Here is a 20,834-nt window from a genome sequence, read left to right as displayed (position 1 = left end):
TTTTAAAAGTCTGGAAGGATTAATCCGTTTTGCATTACTTTCTATGGGAAAACGTGCCTTGGTTCTGTGACGCTTTGGTTTTGGAATGGACTTCCGGAATGGAAGAACCAAGGTACCACTGTATTACAAATAAGTACATTGATATTAGTCTGAGAGACATAAATTACACTACCAGCTTCACAGTATGTTCTCTTATCTGCTAGATATTAAGCGAGATGAACACCACACTCCATAGTAGCCTTTGACTGGACTAAACTGTCCAGGGGTCCTTTACCTATCTTTTTTAACCTATTGTATACAACACATCTCAAAACCCAGATTAACTAGGTCTTTACAGCACAGACTTCTCCACCCAAGTCTGTCCAAGCTCCCAAATTGGTCATCAGAATGTATTTGTATCTAGATAGATAAAGGTAAAGGTACCCCTGGCCATTAGGTCCAGTCGTGACCAACCCTGGGGTTGCGCCGCTCATCTTGCTTTACTGGCGGAGGGAGCCGGCATGACTAAGCCGCTTCTGGCGAACCAGAGCAGAGCACAGAAACGCTGTTTCCCTTCCCGCCGGAGTGGTACCTATTTATCTACTTGCACTTTGACGTGCTTTCGAACTGCTAGGTTGGCAGGAGCAGGGACCGAGCAACGGGAGCTCACCCTGTCGCGGGGATTTTAACCACCAACCTTCTGATCGGAAAGTCCTAGGCTCTGTGGTTTAACCCACAGCACCACCCGCGTCCCTTATAGATAGATATCTAGTACCAATTCCTTTACTCTGATGACAATAAAGCAGAGCCGCATTTTGAGTACAGAGAAGGCTTTCATAAAAGCATGTTCAACCCCATGAAATGGAAATGAACTTGCACAACAACTTCACAAACCCATCAAAAAAAAAAAAAATGAGAGAGAGGAGATCCCAGCAGACTTTAGGGATGCCAAAATTTCAATCTTTTTTTTAAAAAAAAGGTGACAGAACGGGTTGCAGAAACTATTGAGGCATCTCTTTATTAGCTGCCTTCGACAAAATTCTTGCAAGGATCTTAGCAAACCATCTCTTAACAATATCCGAGCAACCCTTCCTGAATCCCAAAATGGTTTTAGACCTGCTAGGGCAGGTATGTCCAAAGTATTTTTTAAAAAATAAAAGTTATTTTGAACATCCTTTTCAATTCATTGTATATCATTTCCCAGTAACCTTACTACAGGACTGCCACGTATGATGAAAAGAACCTTCTTTCTAGTTACATTTCCAACACTTGTTCGATTTAGATTTACAGTGGTACCTCTACTTACATTCACCTCCGGTTACGTATCCTTCGGGATACATGCACAGCAAACCCGGAAGTATTTTTCCGGGTTTCACCCTGTGTGCATGTGCAGAAGCAGCACCTCCAGATACACACACCTTGGGATCCGACCGGAGCTCCGGAACGGATCCCGTGCGCAACCAGAAATACCACTGTATACATTTTTGACCGTTTATGCGGTGTTAGATACCAACGATGTATCATTTTCATATTATTTTCTCTTAGACCATAACATGCTGTAAATTTTATATCCCACAATCGTTCCCGTGCTTCCATACCTATATTATGACCAATATAGAGAACAACAACTACCACCAGACTTTTAGAAGACGTCTGAAGGCAGCCCTGTTTAGGGAAGCTTTTAATGTTTGATGCATTACTGTATTTTAATATTTTGTTGGAAGCCACCCAGAGTGGCTGGTGAGGCCCGGCCAGATGGGCGGGGTATAAATTATCATCATCATCATCATCATCATCATCATCATCATCATCATCATCATCTATTGCCCAGGGCATCATTGAGTGTATCATTATCCTCTGTCTGGCTCTGTCTAGCAGTGTGTTTCCCAAACTTGGGTCTCCAGCTGTTTTTGGACTACAATTCCCATCATCCCTGACCACTGGTCCTGCTAACTAGGGATGATGGGGGTTGTAGTCTGAAAACAGCTGGCAACCCAAGTTTGGGAAACACTGGTCTAGCAGATTCGGAATGAAATGTCTCAACATCAGTTGCTTGAAATTACTTTCTTTTGACCCCCCAAGTGCTCAGGGGGAAAAAAACCCCTCTCAAAACCTACACTGAGTTAGGTATTTTTATTTATTTACTTGATTGTGGGGGCAGCAGCCCCGTCCCCGGCTACGCCCGTGCATAGCTGTCAACCGTCCCTTATTTGGCGGGAAACTCCCTTATCCCAGTGCCGTGTCCCACTGCTGTCCCTTATTGATGATGTCCCTTAAATTTCCCGAGTTTCATGCTCGCCCGGCTTGGGAGGGAAGCAGCAGCTCGGGGTCCTCCGCCTTGAGAGAGAGAGCGGGCACGAGTTGCCATGTCTCCGTCTCTCTCTTTCGCCCCTCAGGGGTGCATTGTGAGGAGATGGGTGGCAGCGGGCGGGCAGGCGGCCCCTCTCTTGCGGGACTTCCACCATTCTGCCACGGGAAGCCGGAGACGGTGGCTGAGGAGGCGGCCTGAGGGAGGAGGAAGAGGAGGGGATGGGGAGGGACGCAGAAGGGCGGTGCTTCAGCGGCCGTGACGCAACCGCCTCATGCCGGGCACGCGGGCGGCGTGGACGAAAGTCTCTCTCCCTCCCCCCCCCCCCTCGGGCAGGGAAGGGCCGATGGAACTCCTCGCACCAGGACGACGGCAGCCCCAACGTGCTGCTTAGCATCCCCTCCAGCCAGTGCAGCATCTTAATGTAGTGATTTCCCCTTCTGCATCCCTTTCATAACTCTATTTTTATAAATCATTTGTCCACCCATAGTTCAAATTTTTACTACCAGTTTTCTGTCAATCCTACCAATGTATGTAACTCTTGACAATAGCTTTTCAACTAAATGATAAACTTTCCCCATTCTTTATGAAAGAGGTCCTCTTCCTGGTTTCTAATTCTGCCTGTAAGCTTTGCCATCTCGACGTCGTTTATCCGTTTTGCCTGCCCCTCTTCTTGGGTGGGAGTTGTAGACCCTTAGGATCATCTAGTCCAACCCCCTGCAAAACACAGTCAGTGGCAGCCAAAGCAGCCTGGCTCCATCAGTGCCGGATTTCTGTATAAACTAAGCCAAAATCCCTTATTTTGGCTGCTGATCCTTTATTTTCGAGGCTGCTGGTCCCTTATTTTCAAATCTGCAAGTCGACAGCTATGCCTGTCCTATCATGGAAGTGAGTTTTCCGGAGACTGCCGTGTGCACACGTGACGTGCCTGAGCCCCCGAGGCTCCTTAGAAACAACATCGCCAAAGATACACGCGTGTGTGTGAACGTGGCTGGGCTGCAAAGACATTGGCGACCCCGCTTCCTCCAAACCAGGCTCCCCCCTCTCCTCCCCCCCCCCCTTTGATGCAGCCGATCTCTCTCCTCCAGGACCCCGGCGACCATGTGATCGCCATGATCTTAGAGCGCCTCCCTTCCTTGGGAAGATCTCTATGATCGGCGCGGCCGTGCGCGCCGGAGCCGGGGGAGTGGCTCCGATCCCGGGGTGTTTCCAGCAGCCCCCGGGCTCGGCTCGCTGGCGGAGAGGCGCTTTCTCGCCGGAGACCGGGATGCCGTCATAAGGTAACGAAACAAAAGAGCAAAACCAGATCGGGAAACTCATGTTTGGTGGTGTGTTTTTTTGTGTGCACTTTCTTAGCTCTGCTAGCAAGCGGGGCCGGGGGGGCGCGCGCCCTGCACGGTGCAACCCGCTTCGCTTTTGCAGATCTTCGGGGTCGGCTGCATGCATGGTTTTTCTCGGGATGTGTTTTTCTGCATGCATAGTTTTTCTTGGTGTGCGTTTTTCTGCATGCATAGTTTTTCTCGGGATGCGTTTTTCTGCATGCATAGTTCTTCTCGGGGCGTGTTTTTCTGCATGCATAGTTGTTTTTTTCTCGGGATGTGTTTTTCCTGCCCGTGCACACACTTCTTCTCTTTGAGCAAGTCCCCTCGGGACAGCAAACATGGAGCGGGTTGCACAACGCGGTCACAAAATGCCATCTGTGGTTGTTGTCCGGATGTGCTTCTGATTTCTGGGTGGTTTTTGGTGATATTTTTGGAGGGGAGGAAGGTGGGATTTCCCCCCTCCACACAATGGCTTTAGACTTGTTGGCTTCGCTCTTTGTGCTCAGAGCATCAATCCCTATGTTTGAAAACCCGCTGGGCTCCCCACTTTTTTTGAGGGGCATTAGCAATGTATATGCACAACGTTTTCAAGTGGTAGATCTGTGCATAGGATGTGCTTTGCAAGACGCACATAAAATGCGTTTGATTAGTATTTTTTATTATTATTAATAGCACAGGAGATAATAGAAATGCAATTTGCAAGCAGATCCTAGGAACCTAGGTGAAATATACTCTGAGTCGAGTGTGAATTTCATGCTCTTTATTCGGCTCATAGTAGCAGTGGATGAAACTTTCCCTAAAACGTCTAGCTATATATACATTATTTACACAATGGGCCCCGCATGATTGGCTAATTCTGGGGTGCTCCTGTAGGCCAATCAGGTTGCGGATCCACCACCTCCAGAAGCCTGATTGGCTGTTCCTGCAGGCCAATCCGGTCGCTGATTCACTTCCACCTGGAGCTGGATTGGGTGGCTCTTGCGGACCAATCAGACTGCTGCACTCTGGATCCTATTGTTCTAGGATTCAGCTCAGTAGATAACACTAGGAAAATGCTTTATAGTAAACCAGACCAGTTGTCCATCTAACTATAGCCTTGGTTACTGTCTCCCAGCCCTGCCTGGAGGTGACAAGGACTGAACTTGGGACCTTTTGCTCTAGCACTGAGCTGCCACCCTTTCTTAAAATGTTACCGGGGTTTACCTGCCTTGGAAGAATCTGGGTGCTTAACAGTTCCCCTACAACAGGTAGATTATGATCCACCGGTACATCACTGGACGTCTTTAGTAGATTGTGGTAGATCCCCCCCCCCCCCCCGCCGAAAAACCTTTGGCTCTCCCCAGAAAAGCTCAGCAACTTTGCCTGTCAATAACAATGGTTAGATCACAGCCGGTATTTTTATAATATGAGTACAGTGGTACCTCGGGTTACATATGCTTCAGGTTACATACGCTTCAGGTTACAGACTCCACTAACCCAGAAATAGTGCTTCAGGTTAAGAACTTTGCTTCAGGATAAGAACAGAAATCATGCTCCCGCGGCGCAGGAGGTCCCATTAGCTAAAGTGGTGCTTCAGGCTAAGAACAGTTTCAGGTTAAGTACGGACCTCTGGAACGAATTAAGTACTTAACCCGAGGTACCACTGTAGATCACAGTCTCTTGGGAGTTGGACGTGCCTGCCCTACAATAAAGGAGCGAGCTAGAGGAGACCCTGATGTTAAGTAAGCTGATCCGAGTTTTAGTTTGCATTGGTAAAACACTTTTCTTTCAACCCTTAGGGGCTTTCCTCTTAGGCTTAATTAGGCTGCTATACAGTGGTGCCTCGCAAGACGAAAAGAATCCGTTCCGCGAGTCTCTTCGTCTAGTGGTTTTTTCGTCTTGCGAAGCAAGCCCATTGACGGCTTAGCAGATTAGCGCTATTAGCGGTTTAGCGGCTTTTAGCGGCTTAGCAGATAAGCGGCTTAGAAAAAGGGGGGGGGGAGGAAAAAAGACCCGCAGGAACTCGCTCGACATTTTCGTCTTGCAAAGCAAGCCCATAGGAAATTCGTTTTGCGAAGCGCCTCCAAAACGGAAAACTCTTTCGTCTAGTGAGTTTTCCGTCTTGCGAGGCATTCGTCTTGCGGGGCACCACTGTACTTGCAGTTCAGGATAATGAAAGGGTGGGTTTTATTTTGGCACACAGTGTGTATCCAGCATTCGAAATTTGCCAGGCGCATTTTCGAACCTGCCTATCGGCCACATGCAACCAAGTGAAGATGCCCGGGTGTCAGGATGGTGTCTGACGTCTCCACCATCTGGAGCTGCATGCCTTCAATATCCTTGGATTTTTTTTTTCTTTTTTAAGCAGCTACACAGACATATACAATAAAACAGAGAATACAGCACAAAGCAATACATAGTGTTACAATAGCATTTCCAAAGCAGCTCCAAAAACCAGCCACAATGTGTTGATTAAAAACCGGAGGAAACAAAATAGTTTTTCAGCCAGCTGCCTATATTATATGAAGCAGGTGCCAAATTTCATTTTACATGGATCCTTGAATCTTGACTACTTTCACACGCTAGCAACGCACCCTGCAGAATTCTAACCATTACAGTGGTACCTCTAGTCACAAACGCCTCAGGTTACAACTGCTTTGGGTTACAAACTCTGCTAACCTGGCATAGTTGCTCTGGGTTGCAAACTTTGCCCCAGGATGAGAACGAAAATCGCGCGCCAGTGGCGTAGTGGCAGCGGGAGGCCCCATTAGCGAAAGCGTGCTTCAGGTTAACAATGGTTTCGGGTTAAGAACGGACCTCGGAACAAATTAAGTTCGTAACCCGAGGTACCACTGTATATTTTATCTGCACAATCAGAATTGATTTCAAGGAACCAAAACGTCGGATTGAAAAATGCAGATTTTGAGCTGGTCTGGTACCAAAATGGCAACTGGACATTCTGTTTTGGCAACTGCAATTCTGATTTAAGGACCCATTTGGCGCCCAGTTTATATATCTTGAGTTTCTAGCACTAATACAGTGGTACCTCAGGTTACACACGCTTCAGGTTACATACGCTTCAGGTTACAGACTCGGCTAACCCAGAAATAGTGCTTCAGGTTAAGAACTTTGCTTCAGGATGAGAACAGAAATCGTGCTCCGGCGGCGCAGTGGCAGCGGGGGTCCCATTAGCTAAAGTGGTGCTTCAGGTTAAGAACAGTTTCAGGTTAAGTACAGACCTCCGGAACGAATTAAGTACTTAACCTGAGGTACCACTGTATCTGGAGGGTGAGGTGGAACTTATACCTTGCCTTAATGGTGTTGCATGTGGATCCTGGGAGCTGTTGAGCCATGGGGTGTGTTTGAAATACGGATACCCCACAAGCCACCACTTTGATTAAAGTGGGACTAATAGCTGCTTTCAGGAGATGGGGGCGACTTCAGTCTAAAAAGCAACTGGGGGGGGTTAACGCCTCCTTGCCCAGCACCACCTGCTCTGAGCCAATTTGGCAGCTTTGAGCTTTTTATTTTTTATGTAAAGACATTGAGATGTTCAACAATAGATCTCCTGCGTCATGTGTGGTTTGGCTCTGAATGTGCATGTCAGTGGTGGCCTTGAGAAACTGCTTTTAGCAGAGCCGAGAAACTACAGTATAGCAATTTACCTCCAGCTTTAAAAAAATAACAATTTCCCTCCAGTGAAGCTAGTGATTCATGTTCTTTTGTTAAGAGACATCCTGAGCCCCCATAGAGCGGCAAAAGCAAGAAGGGGGGAAAAAGGATTCCACTTTAGAGGGTGGGGGGTGAGAGTTCCCCCCTGAAAAAATGAAAATGAAGGCTAACGGTCAATGAGATCAGAAGGTGATGGTAAAAGAAAGTACTTGGTAAAATTCGTTTGGCAGTAATGGAAGAGAATGTACACAACAAACTGTCAATAGTGTTAGAAACTTGGATAGATAATTTAGGCTCCGAATGGCTCCTTAAACCGTGGTTACAGTCACCAAAATGGAATATCTAGTTGCCATTTTTGGGCAAGACGGCTCAAATCACGGGCTGACTGTGATTGATTATCAGTTCAACATCTGGCTAGTACAAATGACAACCTTGAGCTGGGTTAAGAACAGGCACCCCCAAACTCGGCCCTCCAGCTGTTTTGGGACTACAACTCCCATCATTCCTAGCTAACAGGACCAGTGGTCAGGGATGATGGGAATTGTAGTGCCGAAACAGCTGGAGGGCCAAGTTTGGGGGTGCCTGGTTAAGAACTTTGAGAACCGAAAGAATAAAAGTCTCTTTATCCAGGTACAGTCCACAAAACCAACATAACAAAGACAAAATCACAGGAACCATAATATATTATCAGAACTAGCAAATAGACAAAACCCCCATCGAGGTGCTGTATAATAACAAACAGTTATATTTTTATCTGCACAGTCAGAATGAATTTCTGGAACCAAAATGCTTTTTCCCGTGCAGCCTGAGCCTGTTAGTCTTGCCAGTTCCACCTACTCCATCATTTTCAAAAGCCATTTACAGTTCTTTGATTCTCTGGTCCCCATCCCTCATGCAACCTTTGAAAGGAAGGGGCGGAAAGAGGTGAGCATCTCCTATTAAGTCCAGAGAGTAATGAGTCTTTGTGCCTTGCCGTTCGTAGGTGACGATGGAAATCAGTGGCTTGCCACTGGAGTTGTGGCGCCTGATATTGTCCTACTTGCGCCTTCCTGACCTTGGCCGCTGCAGCTTGGTGTGCAGAGCGTGGTACGAGCTCATCCTCAGCCTGGACAACACGCGGTGGAGGCAGCTTTGCCTCGGCTGCATCGAGTGTCGGCACCCAAATTGGCCCAACCAGCCCGACGTGGAGCCCTGGTCGTGGAGAGAAGCCTTCAAACAGCATTACCTCGCTTCGAAAACCTGGACCAAGAACAGCCAGGACCTCGAATCCTCCAACTGCTTCTACCTGTTCAGAAGGAAGAAGGACCGGCGCGTCCTTTGCGTGGGTCCTGGCTGTGAGTTCGAAAATCTCCGGAGCGCCTTGGTTTCAGCGTGTGTTTATGACCGGATCGTCCTGTTGCCTGGAGTGTACGAAGAGCAGGGCGAAGTCTTCCTTAAGGTCCCTGTGGAAATTATGGGGAGGGGCAAACTCGGAGATGTAGCTCTCCTGGTGAGCTTCGACCAGCACTGTCCAACCGTGAGGCTATGCAATTTGGTCTTCATGCCGGCCTGGTTCACGCCCATCATATATAAGGTGAGTACGAATGGGTTGGAGGGCTGTAAGGCTCTCCAGATATCGTTGGACTACAACGCCCATCATCCTGATGACTGGGGCTGATGGGACTTGGAGTCCAACTTGAGAGCCAGTGTGGTGTAGTGGTTAAGAGCGGTAGTCTCGTAATCTGGTGAACCGGGTTCGCTTCCTCGCTCCTCCGCATGCAGCTGCTGGGTGACCTTGGGCTAGTCACACTTCTTTGAAGTCTCTCAGCCCCACTCACCTCACAGAGTGTTTGTTGTGGGGAGGAAGGGAAAGGAGAATGTTAGCCGCTTTGAGACTCCTGAAGGGGAGTGAATGGTGGGATATCAAATCCACATCCAACATCTGGAGCTACCACCACCTTGTCTACCACTTACCTGTGTGGATCAAGCAGTGAACTCTGGGCACCACTAAGAATAACAATGGGCAATGGATGGATCTGAACCAAGTGACGCAGTCCATTGAAGGTTCTCCTCCTCAGGTTGTAGCACATTGAACGAGAGCTTCACGAGAGCATGATGGTTTCTGTTTCAGGCATGAAAATGTCAGATCGGTCCGGCAGCAAGGGTAGGTTGGGATCATGCTTCAGTCATAGGTTTCTGCTCCCCCCAGGACAGGTAGAAGACCAAGAGTAAACGGGGAAGTCCTGTGCTTATGACTATTGCTTTTAAAAATGTGTTTTTATTAAAAGGTTTTCTTGGGTAACAAAGGTACACACAGGTTCTCAGTTTTCAGATCATAGAGTCCTTTGTGCTGTTGTAGGCAGTATGGGGTTGGGGGGGTGAGAGAAGTGGGGAGAGAGGGGAGGAAGAAGAAGTGTGTGGGGGAGACAGTAAAGATCCATTCTTGATTAATAAATTTATTTGGTTTTTCAAATTAGAGTTTTACAGTCACATATCCAACATACAACATAAAAACAAGATTCCAAAGAATCTCCCGGACTTCCCTCCTCCCCTTGGCAGGTCCTATTATTAATCATTTCTTCCTGCATCTTTTATAATAATCCAAATCTTTTACATCTCCAAAATTCACCATTAAACTACAAGTGTTATTCCAATCCTACTAACAATTTTGTTTGCAATGGTTTTTAAGGTAAATTATAAATTTCCCCATGTTTCATTCTTTTACATAGTGTACGAGCAGAAGTTTTGTTTTGGCATCACTTGGCATCTTTATTTTTTGCTGGTGGTGCAAGAGATCAGGAAGCCCAGGGCATGGCCGGTTGTAGCCGGTGGGTTGCAGTGTGTTTTGTTTGTGTTTGTGTGATGGGAATGCAACTGTATCAAACTAGCCATATCGATTTGTGTGCTGTTGGGGATCAGTCATTGTCTTGTTGGCCTACATATGTAATAAAGGGGAGCCACACCGGGGTGAAGGCATCTTCCTTTGTTTGTCCCCATGCTCGCTTCCATTGGTTGGCTACCTTTCTAGTAGGGCAGCTTCCCATGCAGCCTCCCTTGGGTTCGTTTGGTAATCTTCTTGGGGTCTGTTGTGAAATGGTTTTGTGACTGTGAAATAGTAGTACAGTCATACCTCAGGTTACAGGAGCTTCAGGTTGTGTTTTTTCGGGATACGGACGCGCCGAAACCTGGAAGTACTGGAATGGGTTACTTCCAGGTTTCGGGCCTCATGCATGCGCAGAAGCGCTAAATTGCGCATGCGCAGAAGCGCCAAATCGCAACCCACGCATACGCAGACATGGCGCTGCGGGTTGCGAACGTGCCTCCCGCACGGATCACTTTCGCAACCCGAGCGTCCACTGTAGTATTAATAATGATGATGATAATAATAATAATAATAATAATTTATTATTATTGTTATTGTTATTGTTGTTATTATTCTATGCCACCTATCTGACTGGGTTGCCCCAGCCACTTGGCCGGCTTCCAACAAAATGTGAAAAACACAATAAAACATCAACCATTAAAAACTCCCTGAACAGATATTGATCTGGTGTCATTCTTTTTCTCTAGACAAACTCGGGCCACGTCCAGTTTGACAACTGCAACTTTGAGAACGGACAGCTTCAGATCCATGCCCCAGGCACTTGCCAAGTTAAATTCTGCACTTTCAACCAGTCCACCATCAATTTCCACAGCGTCGCCATCTGCCTGCTGGAAAACTGTGAGTTTGTGGGCAGTGAAAACGCCTCGGTGACTGTGGATGGCTGCCCATCTGTGGACAGGAACTGGGCCTGTAAGCACTTGAGCACATTGGCCAAATCCTGCTCCGCATCACTACAGACGCCGGAGCCACAGACACATTGCAGCGCATCGAAGCTGGAGAGCCGGGGGCCTCTGCTGACAAGCGTACGGACCTGTGAAATTGTGGTGGGTGGGGACCCTGGCAACGCGCTCCCTGCTCCGCACCCTCCAGCAATGCCGAAGAAAGGGTGCGAGAAAGGGAGCGATGTCGCCGGGCATCTCCAGGGGGCCAACAAGGAGGAGGCCGCGACAATGGAGACGGATTCTAGCGACAGCGAGCTGAGCATGAGCAGCGAGAACGAGGAGGACGACGAGTCGATGTGCCGGCTGCCTTACCAGGCCCACAGCCTGAGCCACATGCTGTCCAAAGTGATTGACGGCAGGCCGCAGGCCGACGGATTGGCGGCGCTTCCGAGCGACTACGAGCTGAAAACTCTGCCGCAGGAGCTTCAGAAAGACAAGGAGGCACAGTCTCTTGCCAATGCCATGCAAGGATGCCTCGTTCGGAAGTGTCTCTTCAGGGATGGCAAAGGCGGCGTCTTTGTTTGCTCCCAGGGGCAAGCGAGAGTGGAAGGGAGCATCTTCCGGGACTTGACCTATGCCGTGCGATGCATACAAAACAGTAAGGTGCCGTACAAGACGAGGAGCAAAATCTTGCATGCCTGGGTTAAGTCGGCAGTAGTGCTCAGTTGGTTTGGGATTTCCTTTTATAGGCAAACATTTTATCACAACCTTGAGCTTCACGCCTCTTAATAGTTGGGGATGTCAGCCTCCTAATTTATGTCGCGACTTGGAATAATTTATGCCTGCCATTCCTCCCTAAGGAGATGAGAGCGTTGTGTGCTGGAAACAGTAGAACACCGCAGAATACAGTCATACCTCGGGTTGAATATGCTTCGAGTTGAGCGTGTTCGAGTTGCGCTCCGCGGCAACCCGGAAGTAATTGAGCGCGTTACTTCCAGGTTTCGCCGCTTGCGCATGCGCAAATGTTCAAAATGATGTCGCATGCATGCGCAGAAGCGGCGAAAACGACACGCGCGTGCGCAGACGTGCCGTCGCTAGTTACGTTTACCTCTAGATGCGAACAGGGCTCCGGAACGGATCCCGTTTGTATCTAGAGGTACCACTGTATAAGAAAAATGGTAGAAAGCAGTAAAGCAGCAGCAGCTCAAGTAAGTTAAGATTAAATAAAGGACCGATTAAATAGGAAAGTTTTCACCCAAACAGAGGCAGCAAAGAAGCCAAGAAGAAGAGTTTGGATTTGATATCCCGCTTAATCACTACCCTAAGGAGTGATGAGCCAAATGGAGGTTGAATTGTAGAGTTGGAAGGGGCCACAAGAAGCATCTAGTCCAGCCCCCTGTTATGCAGGAATCTTTCGTCCAACTGGAGCAACCCAGTCAGTTGGGCAGGGTACAGATAATAAAATTATTATTATTATTATTATTATTATTATTATTATTATTATTACAACGTGGGAATCGAACCCACAACCCTGAGATGAAGGTTGTCATTCTCTACCGACTGAGCTATCCCTCATCAGTCTACTTTAAAACAAGTAGGCCAGTAATTCTGCCATCTGTATAAATTATACAGATTAAGATAATTCACATGAGTATTTATTATTTTTCTCAGGTGAATTCTTCAACACTGTTTTTGCTCATTTTTTTTTTTTTTTGTATACTTCTACTAGTTAGGAAAGGGACGCGGGTGGCACTGTGAGTTAAACCACGGAGCCTAGGGCTTGCTGTTCAGAAGGTCAGCGGTTCGAATCCCCGCAACGGGGTGAGTTCCCGTTGCTCGGTCCCTGCTCCCGTTGCTCGGTCCCTGCTCCTGCCAACCTAGCAGTTCAAAAGCACATCAAAGTGCAAGTAGATAAATAGGTACCACTCCGGCGGGAAGGTAAACGGCATTTCTGTGCACTGCTCTGGTTCTCCAGAAGCGGTTTAGTCATGCTGGCCACATGACCCAGAAGCTGTACGCCGGCTCCCTCGGCCAGTAAAGCGAGATGAGCGCCACAGACCCAGAATCTGTCACAACTGGACCTAATGGTCAGGGGTCCCTTTACCTTTTCTTTACTAGTTATGGAGAATGACAAGGACCAGGATATTTGAAGGGTATTGAAACACCAAACCTACGACCATTGAAAAACTTCTCCCGCCTCTCCCCTGGTTTCAAGTCACCAGGCATCCGTTGCCTGTATACCTGCAGGCATATCATCATAACCATAAGGTTTATTGCTTTCTTTAAAACGAAGCAGTAGCAATGAAAACAGAAAACAGGAGTTTGTAGGAAAATTAATTTGTCATTTCCCCACACTTCGCTTTCAAAGCATACCTAAAGCTTGCCCGCCTTTTTTGCCAGCCCCTGAACCAGAAAGCTCATTTGAGTGCTTGGTTGTGGGGTGCATTTAGCTATGGAGGCCTGGCCAAAGAGCAGATTTCACCCAGCCACCCTCCTTGGAAGTCAGAGATCAAAATACGGTGAGATTCTATTTTCAGTGTTCTTATGGTAAGGTAAATGTATGAATGCATGTCCCCACTGCCCTGATTTGAAATTGGTTGGTCTGTCAGTACAGCTTTCACCATGCTGGAACTCAGGAGTGTGTGACAACCTGGACCCACCCCCAGATGTTGGCAGTCCAGAACATCTGGAGGGCTCCAGGTTGCTGAAGGTGGGTCATTCCTCAGAGAAGGGGGCTCTGGGGAGAAAGGCAGAGCTGCGGGAGTCCTCCTCGGTTGCCGCTTCCACGCCAAAGAATTCAGAGGTCTAGCCAAGGTAGTTTTGAAAGGGCTTGGGAGGTGTTATGTGAATTGTAATACACAATTTATGGTACCTGCAACCATTTATGACTAGGTCTTAAATCCTGCGTGTATCTCTTCAACAATCTGGCGAGCGTGGTGCTGCTCCTTGCTTAGCAACCTTTAAAAAGGAAGCCTTTTGTGTAGGGAGCTGTTGAGATTTTAGGATCCTAATTATTCGGAGACAGTGGCCAGGATATTGGCAGCTCCTGGGTATGGAAAAAAGAAACTGGGCCACGTTAATTGCTTATGCTGCACCCTTCATCCATGAATGCTTTGCTGCAGGGCTGGCTGACCGACTTTTTTGGGGGGGACTGAGGGCCACATTTGACCTTTGCCAAGCATCTGAGGGCCACAGGGGATGTGGCCACCCACACACTTGCACACACATTTTCCCATGCGCGCGCACACACACACACAGCACTCCTTCCTTATTTAATTATTTAATTGTGACAAGGAGGAGGGGGTTGTTGACCCATCCCCAATCTGATGACTGGTGAGGGGGCCATTTGCATCCCTGTCAGGGTGCTGGGCTGGGCAGGCACCCATCTCCCCCCCTTCTTTCTGCCGCTTCCAAAACAGTAGAACTGTTTCCTTGGAATCCGTTCCCCCAGGGGGACAGCGGCTGGGGGTCTGCCGCTTCTTACAACAAAGGTGTTGAGTCGTACCTTGATGGCCGACAAATTTATGGTAGCATAAGTTTTTGTGGACCACAGTCCTCTTCATCAAATGCATGAATTGTTATCCTCAGTTGCAGATATACCCGTGGGTTGTGCTTTCATCTTGGGGTGGGCGTGTTACAAGCAGAGAATTCAGAGGGAAACAAAATTCAGGAAATATAGTGATGATTGCATCATTAATACCAGCAATTCTTGAAACAGTAGTAGATGATGCAGTGATCCTGGCATCAGTCAGCCAAGTAATGCCTGCAGCGTGGTGAAAACCTGTTGTCCTGATTCAGTCCAGAACTGATGGCATTGAATTTCTTGATGAATTCAGCGGTTCCATATCACAGTCTCCCTTGGAAGGTTGCTTCTACATCTATTACGGATAGCACTTCATGCATCTCAGCTGGTCAAAGTGTGGTGGTGCTAACGCCAAGGTTGCAGGTTCGATCCCTGTATGGGGAAGCTGCATATTCCTGCATTGGACTCCCTCAGGGTCCTTCCCAATTATACAATACTGATTCTGTCTGATGCCATGTGATGTACAGTGGTACCTCGGGTTAAGTACTTAATTCGTTCTGGAGGTCCTTTCTTAACCTCAAGCTGTTCTTAACCTGAAGCACCACTTTGGCTAATGGGGCCTCCTGCTGTCGCTGCGCCGCCGGAGCATGATTTCTGTTCTCATCTTGAAGCAAAGTTCTTAACCTGAAGCATTATTTCTGAGTTAGTGGAGTCTGTAACCTGAAGCGTATGTAACCTGAAGCGTCTGTAACCCGAGGTACCACTATAGTCAACAGTACAGTGGTACCTCGGGTTACATACGCTTCAGGTTACAGACTCCGCTAACCCAGAAATATTACCTCGGGTTAAGAACTTTGCTTCAGGATAAGAACAAAAATCACACGGCGGCAGCAGCGGGAGGCCCCATTAGCTAAAGTGGTGCTTCAGCTTGAGAAAAGTTTCAGGTTAAGAACAGACCTCCAGAACGAATTAAGTTCTTAATCCGAGGTACCACTTTAGTTTATACCAGCGCTAGCCAGTGTGATGCCTTCTAGCTCTTTTGGGTTACAGCACCCATCTGCCTAAGCCAGCATAGTTAATGGTTGAGGGTGGTGGGAGTCAGTGGCGTAGCGTGGGGGGCGCAGGGGGGGCCGGCCGCACCGGGCGCAACACCTGGGGGTTAGGGTTAGGGGGTGCAAATCCATGGGTTAGGGGGCGCAAATCCATGGGTTAGGGGGCGCAAATCCACGGGTTAGGGGGTGCAAATTACTTGCCTTGCCCCGGGTGCTGACAACCCATGCTACGCCACTGGTGGGAGTTGCAGTCTGCAACATTGGCTACTTCCAGCTTATGCCATAACGGGTTTGTAAGCCTTAAGGTATCACAGGAGTCTTTGTCGATGTTGCTGCACCAGCCTCAACATGATGCCTCTTCTGGGAACATGGAAATGGAGGGATGGTCTCCGCAGATTGTGGAGGACGGCGTAAGCATTCTCTGTCTCTCCCCTGGATTTGTTCCTTTGCAATAACAGCATCGAGAAGTGCAGAAGTCAAACCGGGAGATGTCATTTGTCAGTGCAGGACTCCTGCGCTCTGTGCGTTCGGCTTAGCTGATGAGTGAAACATTAAGTGGGGGTTTGTGTGCCGTTCGTTACGCAGCTATTGTTCCCGGGTGAAATGCTCTGCAATTACACCTGCATTTTTCTGAGCAGCGTTCAGCCTGCCGTTCCAAGCCAGCAATTTGCTGCTCGTTTGTTTCACAGAGGAGGAAGGGAGGAGAGGAAGCAGAGGGAAGTTTGTTTTCTTGGCTTTTAAGAACAGAACTTTGAACAGAAGCAGAGGCTTTTTTCTTAAAGGAATGTGTACTTTTTAAGATGGAACCCCATTTGCTTTGATTCTTAGTCCACTACATTCCCAAAACCTAGAAGGGCACTGAGAAACAACTCTGTATCTCATTAATTCTCAGTACACTGTGAAGTGCAGTTTAAGTTGCAGGAGTGAAGTTACAGGGAACCAGGCAGAGGGCCTTCTCGGCAGCGGCACCTTCCCATCAGATGTCAAGGAGATTTAAGTAACTACCGTATATAACTTTTAGGAGACATCTGAAGGCAGCCCTGTATCGGGAAGTTTTGTTTGACATTTTATTATGTTTATACGTGCATTGGAGGGACGCAGGTGGCGCTGTGGGTTAAACCACAGAGCCTAGGACTTGCCGATCAGAAGGTCGGCAGTTCGAATCCCCGCGACGGGGTGAGCTCCCGTTGCTCAGTCCCTGCTCCTTCCAACCTAGCAGTTCAAAAGCATGTCAAAGTGCAAGTAGATAAATAGGTACCACCCCAGCGGGAAGATAAACGGCGTTTCCGTGCGCTGCTCTGGTTTGCCAGAAGTGGCTTAGTCATGCTGGCCACATGACCCGGAAGCTATACGCCGGCTCCCTGGGCCAGTAAAGCGAGATGAGCGCCACAACCCCAGAGTCATTCGCGCTGGACTTAACGGTCAGGGGTCCCTTTACCTTTACCTTTATAGCACATATTGCTTTCTTGATCTGCATAAAGGGCCAGATTCAACCAACCCGTTCCGCTAGTGCAGGGCAGTCCAACTTTTCATACCAAGTGGGTCGCAAGAGTACTTAGACATGGAACCTGTGGGCCGCACACTGCCTTGTTGGGTGGGGGAGGAAGGCAAAAATATGAGCCCCCTGCCCCCATCCCTCTTGATGTGTCTCCAAAGCTGGAGACACCGGGTTTGGAGAAGGAGGTGTAAGGCTCTGGCAGGGTCCTTCCAAATCTGGGAAAGCTCTAACTAGGCTTTGGGAAGGAGAACTCTAGGACCCTGCCAGAGCCCTCATGCGTCCTTCCCAAAGCCCAGTGCCTCCCTTAGTCAGCTTTGGGATGGCAGCATGAGAGTTGAAGGGCGTGTGTCACCAGCTAGACTGGTGACTGGGAGCGGCTGCCGAGACCATATAACACCAGTCTTGAAAGACTTCCACTGGCTTCCAGTACGTTTCCAAGCACAATTCGAAGTGTTGGTGTTGACCTTTAAAGCCCTAAATGGCCTCGGTCCAGTATACCTGAAGGAGCGTCTCCACCTCCATCGTTCTGCCGGGACACTGAGGTCCAGCGCCAAGGACTTTCTGGCGGTTCCCTCGCTGCAAGAAGCCAAGTTACAGGGAACCAATCAGAGGGCCTTCTCAGTAGTGGCACCCACCCTGTGGAACGCCCTCCCACCAGATGTCAAAGAGAAAAATAACTACCTGACATTCAGAAGACATCTTAAGGCAGCCCTGTTCAGGGAAGTTTTTAATGTTTAATAGGTTATTGTATTTTAGTGTTTTGTTGGAAGCCACCCAGAGTGGCTGGGGAGACCCAGCCAGATGGGCGGGGTATAAATAATAAATTATTGTTGTTGTTGTTGTTATCTTGACGAGAGCTGCATGTTGGATCGCCCTGCTCTAGTGGAAGCCAGTGTAAGGACGCCCATTAGGGATTTCCTTCCCCCCTCTCTTTCCCTGGGCACCTCCTAAATCTGCCACAACCCCCCAGAAACTGCACAGTTGGAGGAGATGGGAGATCGTCCCGTCAGCGGGAATGCTTGCGTTGATGGACCGATCGCATCAGTGCGATGTGGAATTCCATCCAAAGCCTCCGTTCAACCATACAGGACATACGTCACGCTATACCTAATAAAAATGTTCGTATTTACATGTTTACGATTACGATTACATGGAGAGTGGCTCGCGAATCGGTAGCTAGATTACCGGCTGCCTGGCTCTCACCAAACAGTTGTTGCAGGCCAGTAACTTGTGTGGCGTTGCTTACAAGACTGACCTTGGTGTCCGTCTCCTCCACCCCTGGCCTGGCTGAATGATTCCGTAAGTCCCCGAGGTGGATCCGTTCCGGTCAGAAATTAAGAGAGCTGTAAACACCTGTCATCCTATTAACTGTTATGGGGATAACCACAGTATTTTCTGTTAATGCGTTGGAGAGCCGAGCTTAGTATTCTAATCGGAGCTTGACCTCCATGCCAGGTCAATGGTGAGTGACTAATAAGGAGAGGAGCACAGCGGTCTCTCTCCCCCCCCCCCCGGCTCCAGCATTTTAATTAACGGATTGGGGGGCGAGCCACCTTTTCAAATGAGCAAATAAAGGCGGCGTAATTTAATTATAATCTTTGATACGCGGTGCTTACCAAGGCGAGGATATTGGAATTTGTAGATTTATTCCTTTACGCTTGTCAGACATGGGTTTAAAGGTTTATTCGACTGGAATGGAATTAGGCAGCGCGGTACGCATGAATATCTAAACCACTTACATGCGCAAATAAAACAATGGCGGAATTGAAAGCGTCTCCTCACTTTTCACTTTCGCCAGCCTGCGTAGATTATGATGCTCCAGGGGTGTGTGTGTGTGTGTGTGTGTGTGTGTGTGTGTGTGTGTTTGCTTTCAGTCTTCTCTTGCTCTGTAAACCAGGAACTTCAGAACTGTGTGTGGTGGGACTGCTGGCATACTGTGAGTTCAAAGTGTCCCCGCACTGAGGAGGCGGCCTGCCGCTTCTCTGCATGATTTACTGCTCTCGTCTTGCTTCCTTCTGCACAGCTTTCGTTCTGTCGTTCTTAATGCACATAAGGTATTCACCTGGGAGGAGTGCACCACCTGTATGTTTTCTACTCAGTCATTGTTCTGAAAACAGTGATGTGGTGCGGAAAATTTTCTGGAATATTTTCCAGTGCTTTGTCCTTCCACAGAGAACGTTCTGTTTCCTAAGTTCCTATGCAAGAATGAATGGGTGTCAGCTTTTAATAAATATTGGGCGAGCTTGGCAGGTTCAGCGTTTTCCAAAGCTTTCTTTACTAAATGCGAGTAAAACAAATGGGCTTAATTTAGATCCCTCTCTAGGTCAGTGGTAGTCAACATCGTGCCCTGTGACTGTCATTGGACTCCATCTCTGATCATCCCTAACCAAGAATGGTAATTGATCAGGGATGATGGGATCTGTAGTCCAGCAACATCTGAACGGCAGCACATTGGCCATCCCTGCTCTAGGGTATCAGAACAATTTCTGAGTCAAATTATTCCATGCAAATTACTCTAACCTGCATAAGACTTTTTAAACAGTGCACTATCAGCAAGGTTGAACAACAAAAAAACACCCAGCTTATGCTTCCCCACCCTTTTCAGAGTCTTCGGAGTAAGACCATCAAGTTTTGTCCAGAGCATATGATTTCTCCCGGAGTCTTTTCCCTGAGAACTCCTCTCCATAACTATCTGGGAATTTTTTCCAACTCAACCTTCCCTCCCTGCGAGAAGTGAAGCTACAGGGAACCAGGCAGAGGGCCTTTTCGGTAGTGGCGCCCGCCCTGTGGAACGCCCTCCCATCAGATGTCAAGGAAATAAACAACTATCTGACTTTTTAGAAGACATCTGAAGGCGGCCCTGTTTAGGGAAGTTTTTAACGTTTGGTGTTTTATCGCTTTACAGTGGTACCTCAGGTTAAGTACTTAATTCGTTCTGGAGGTCCATTCTTAACCTGAAACTGTTCTTAACCTGAAGCACCACTTTAACTAATGGGGCCTCCTGCTGTTGCCGCACCGCTGGAGCACATTTCTGTTCTCATCCTGAAGCAAATTTCTGTTCTCATCCTGAAGCAAAGTTCTTAACCCGAGGTACTATTTCTGGGTTAGCGGAGTCTGTAACCTGAAGTGTATGTAACTCGAGGTACCACCGTATTATTATTATTAATAATATTCTGTTGGCAGCCACCCAGAGTGGCTGGGGAAACCCAGCCAGATGGGTGGAGTATAAATAATAAATTATTTTTTATTTTTCATTAATTATTAAGAGCATGGAATGGGTTCCTCCAAAGTCAGGCAGTTCTGTAGTCTCTGTATTGAGAGTAACTGGATTTTTCAGCATACATCAACCTGCCCCCTCTGTGTCTCTGCATGAGTCATTGCTCTGAGTTTGCTCCTTTCGGATCATGCCCCTTGACTGAGCACTGACTCGTGGGGCAGAGAAATCGGGGTAGGTTTTCTTGAGGCCAAGTATGGAGCAATCCTGTCACTTCCATTGAACAATTACTTGCCACCGGAGGAGCCCACCCGCTTTGTCTCTGTATGGGATACTGCTTTGGAATTGCCTCCTTGTCAAGAAGCATGCCAGCGCAGTGATGACTCATGCAGAGACACAAGGTGGGCCTCCCGGGAGAAGGCAACTCTGCTTCATACTGTAAAAGTCAACTTGTTTCTGGATACGGGAGTGAAGCGTGCTTCCATTTTAATTCAGAAAATTACGCACCTCAGCTGCGAGAAGTCTGGGAAATAATTATGCAGG

General features: G+C 48.1%; 1 protein-coding gene across 2 annotated transcripts in view; it reads left to right on the top strand.

Annotated features, from left to right (window-relative positions):
• FBXO10 (F-box protein 10) overlaps nt 1-20,834 on the top strand; it is a 168,387-nt gene that overhangs the window by 122,313 nt on the left and 25,240 nt on the right. The window contains exons 2-4 of one of the 2 annotated variants that reach the window (XM_083718639.1): nt 2,839-3,567; nt 8,243-8,833; nt 10,810-11,667. In XM_083718639.1, the coding sequence (XP_083574765.1) occupies nt 8,249-8,833; nt 10,810-11,667 (1,443 nt within the window). In that variant the 5' untranslated portion in view covers nt 2,839-3,567; nt 8,243-8,248. Of the gene's footprint in view, nt 1-2,475; nt 3,568-8,242; nt 8,834-10,809; nt 11,668-20,834 lie in introns of those variants that run through there. The other variant, XM_083718638.1, reaches the window with a different exon arrangement.

Source organism: Podarcis gaigeae (genome assembly GCF_964106915.1).
Source record: "Podarcis gaigeae genome assembly, chromosome: 17".
Lineage (NCBI taxonomy): Eukaryota > Metazoa > Chordata > Lepidosauria > Squamata > Lacertidae > Podarcis > Podarcis gaigeae.
This window is presented reverse-complemented; position numbering and strand designations above follow the sequence as displayed.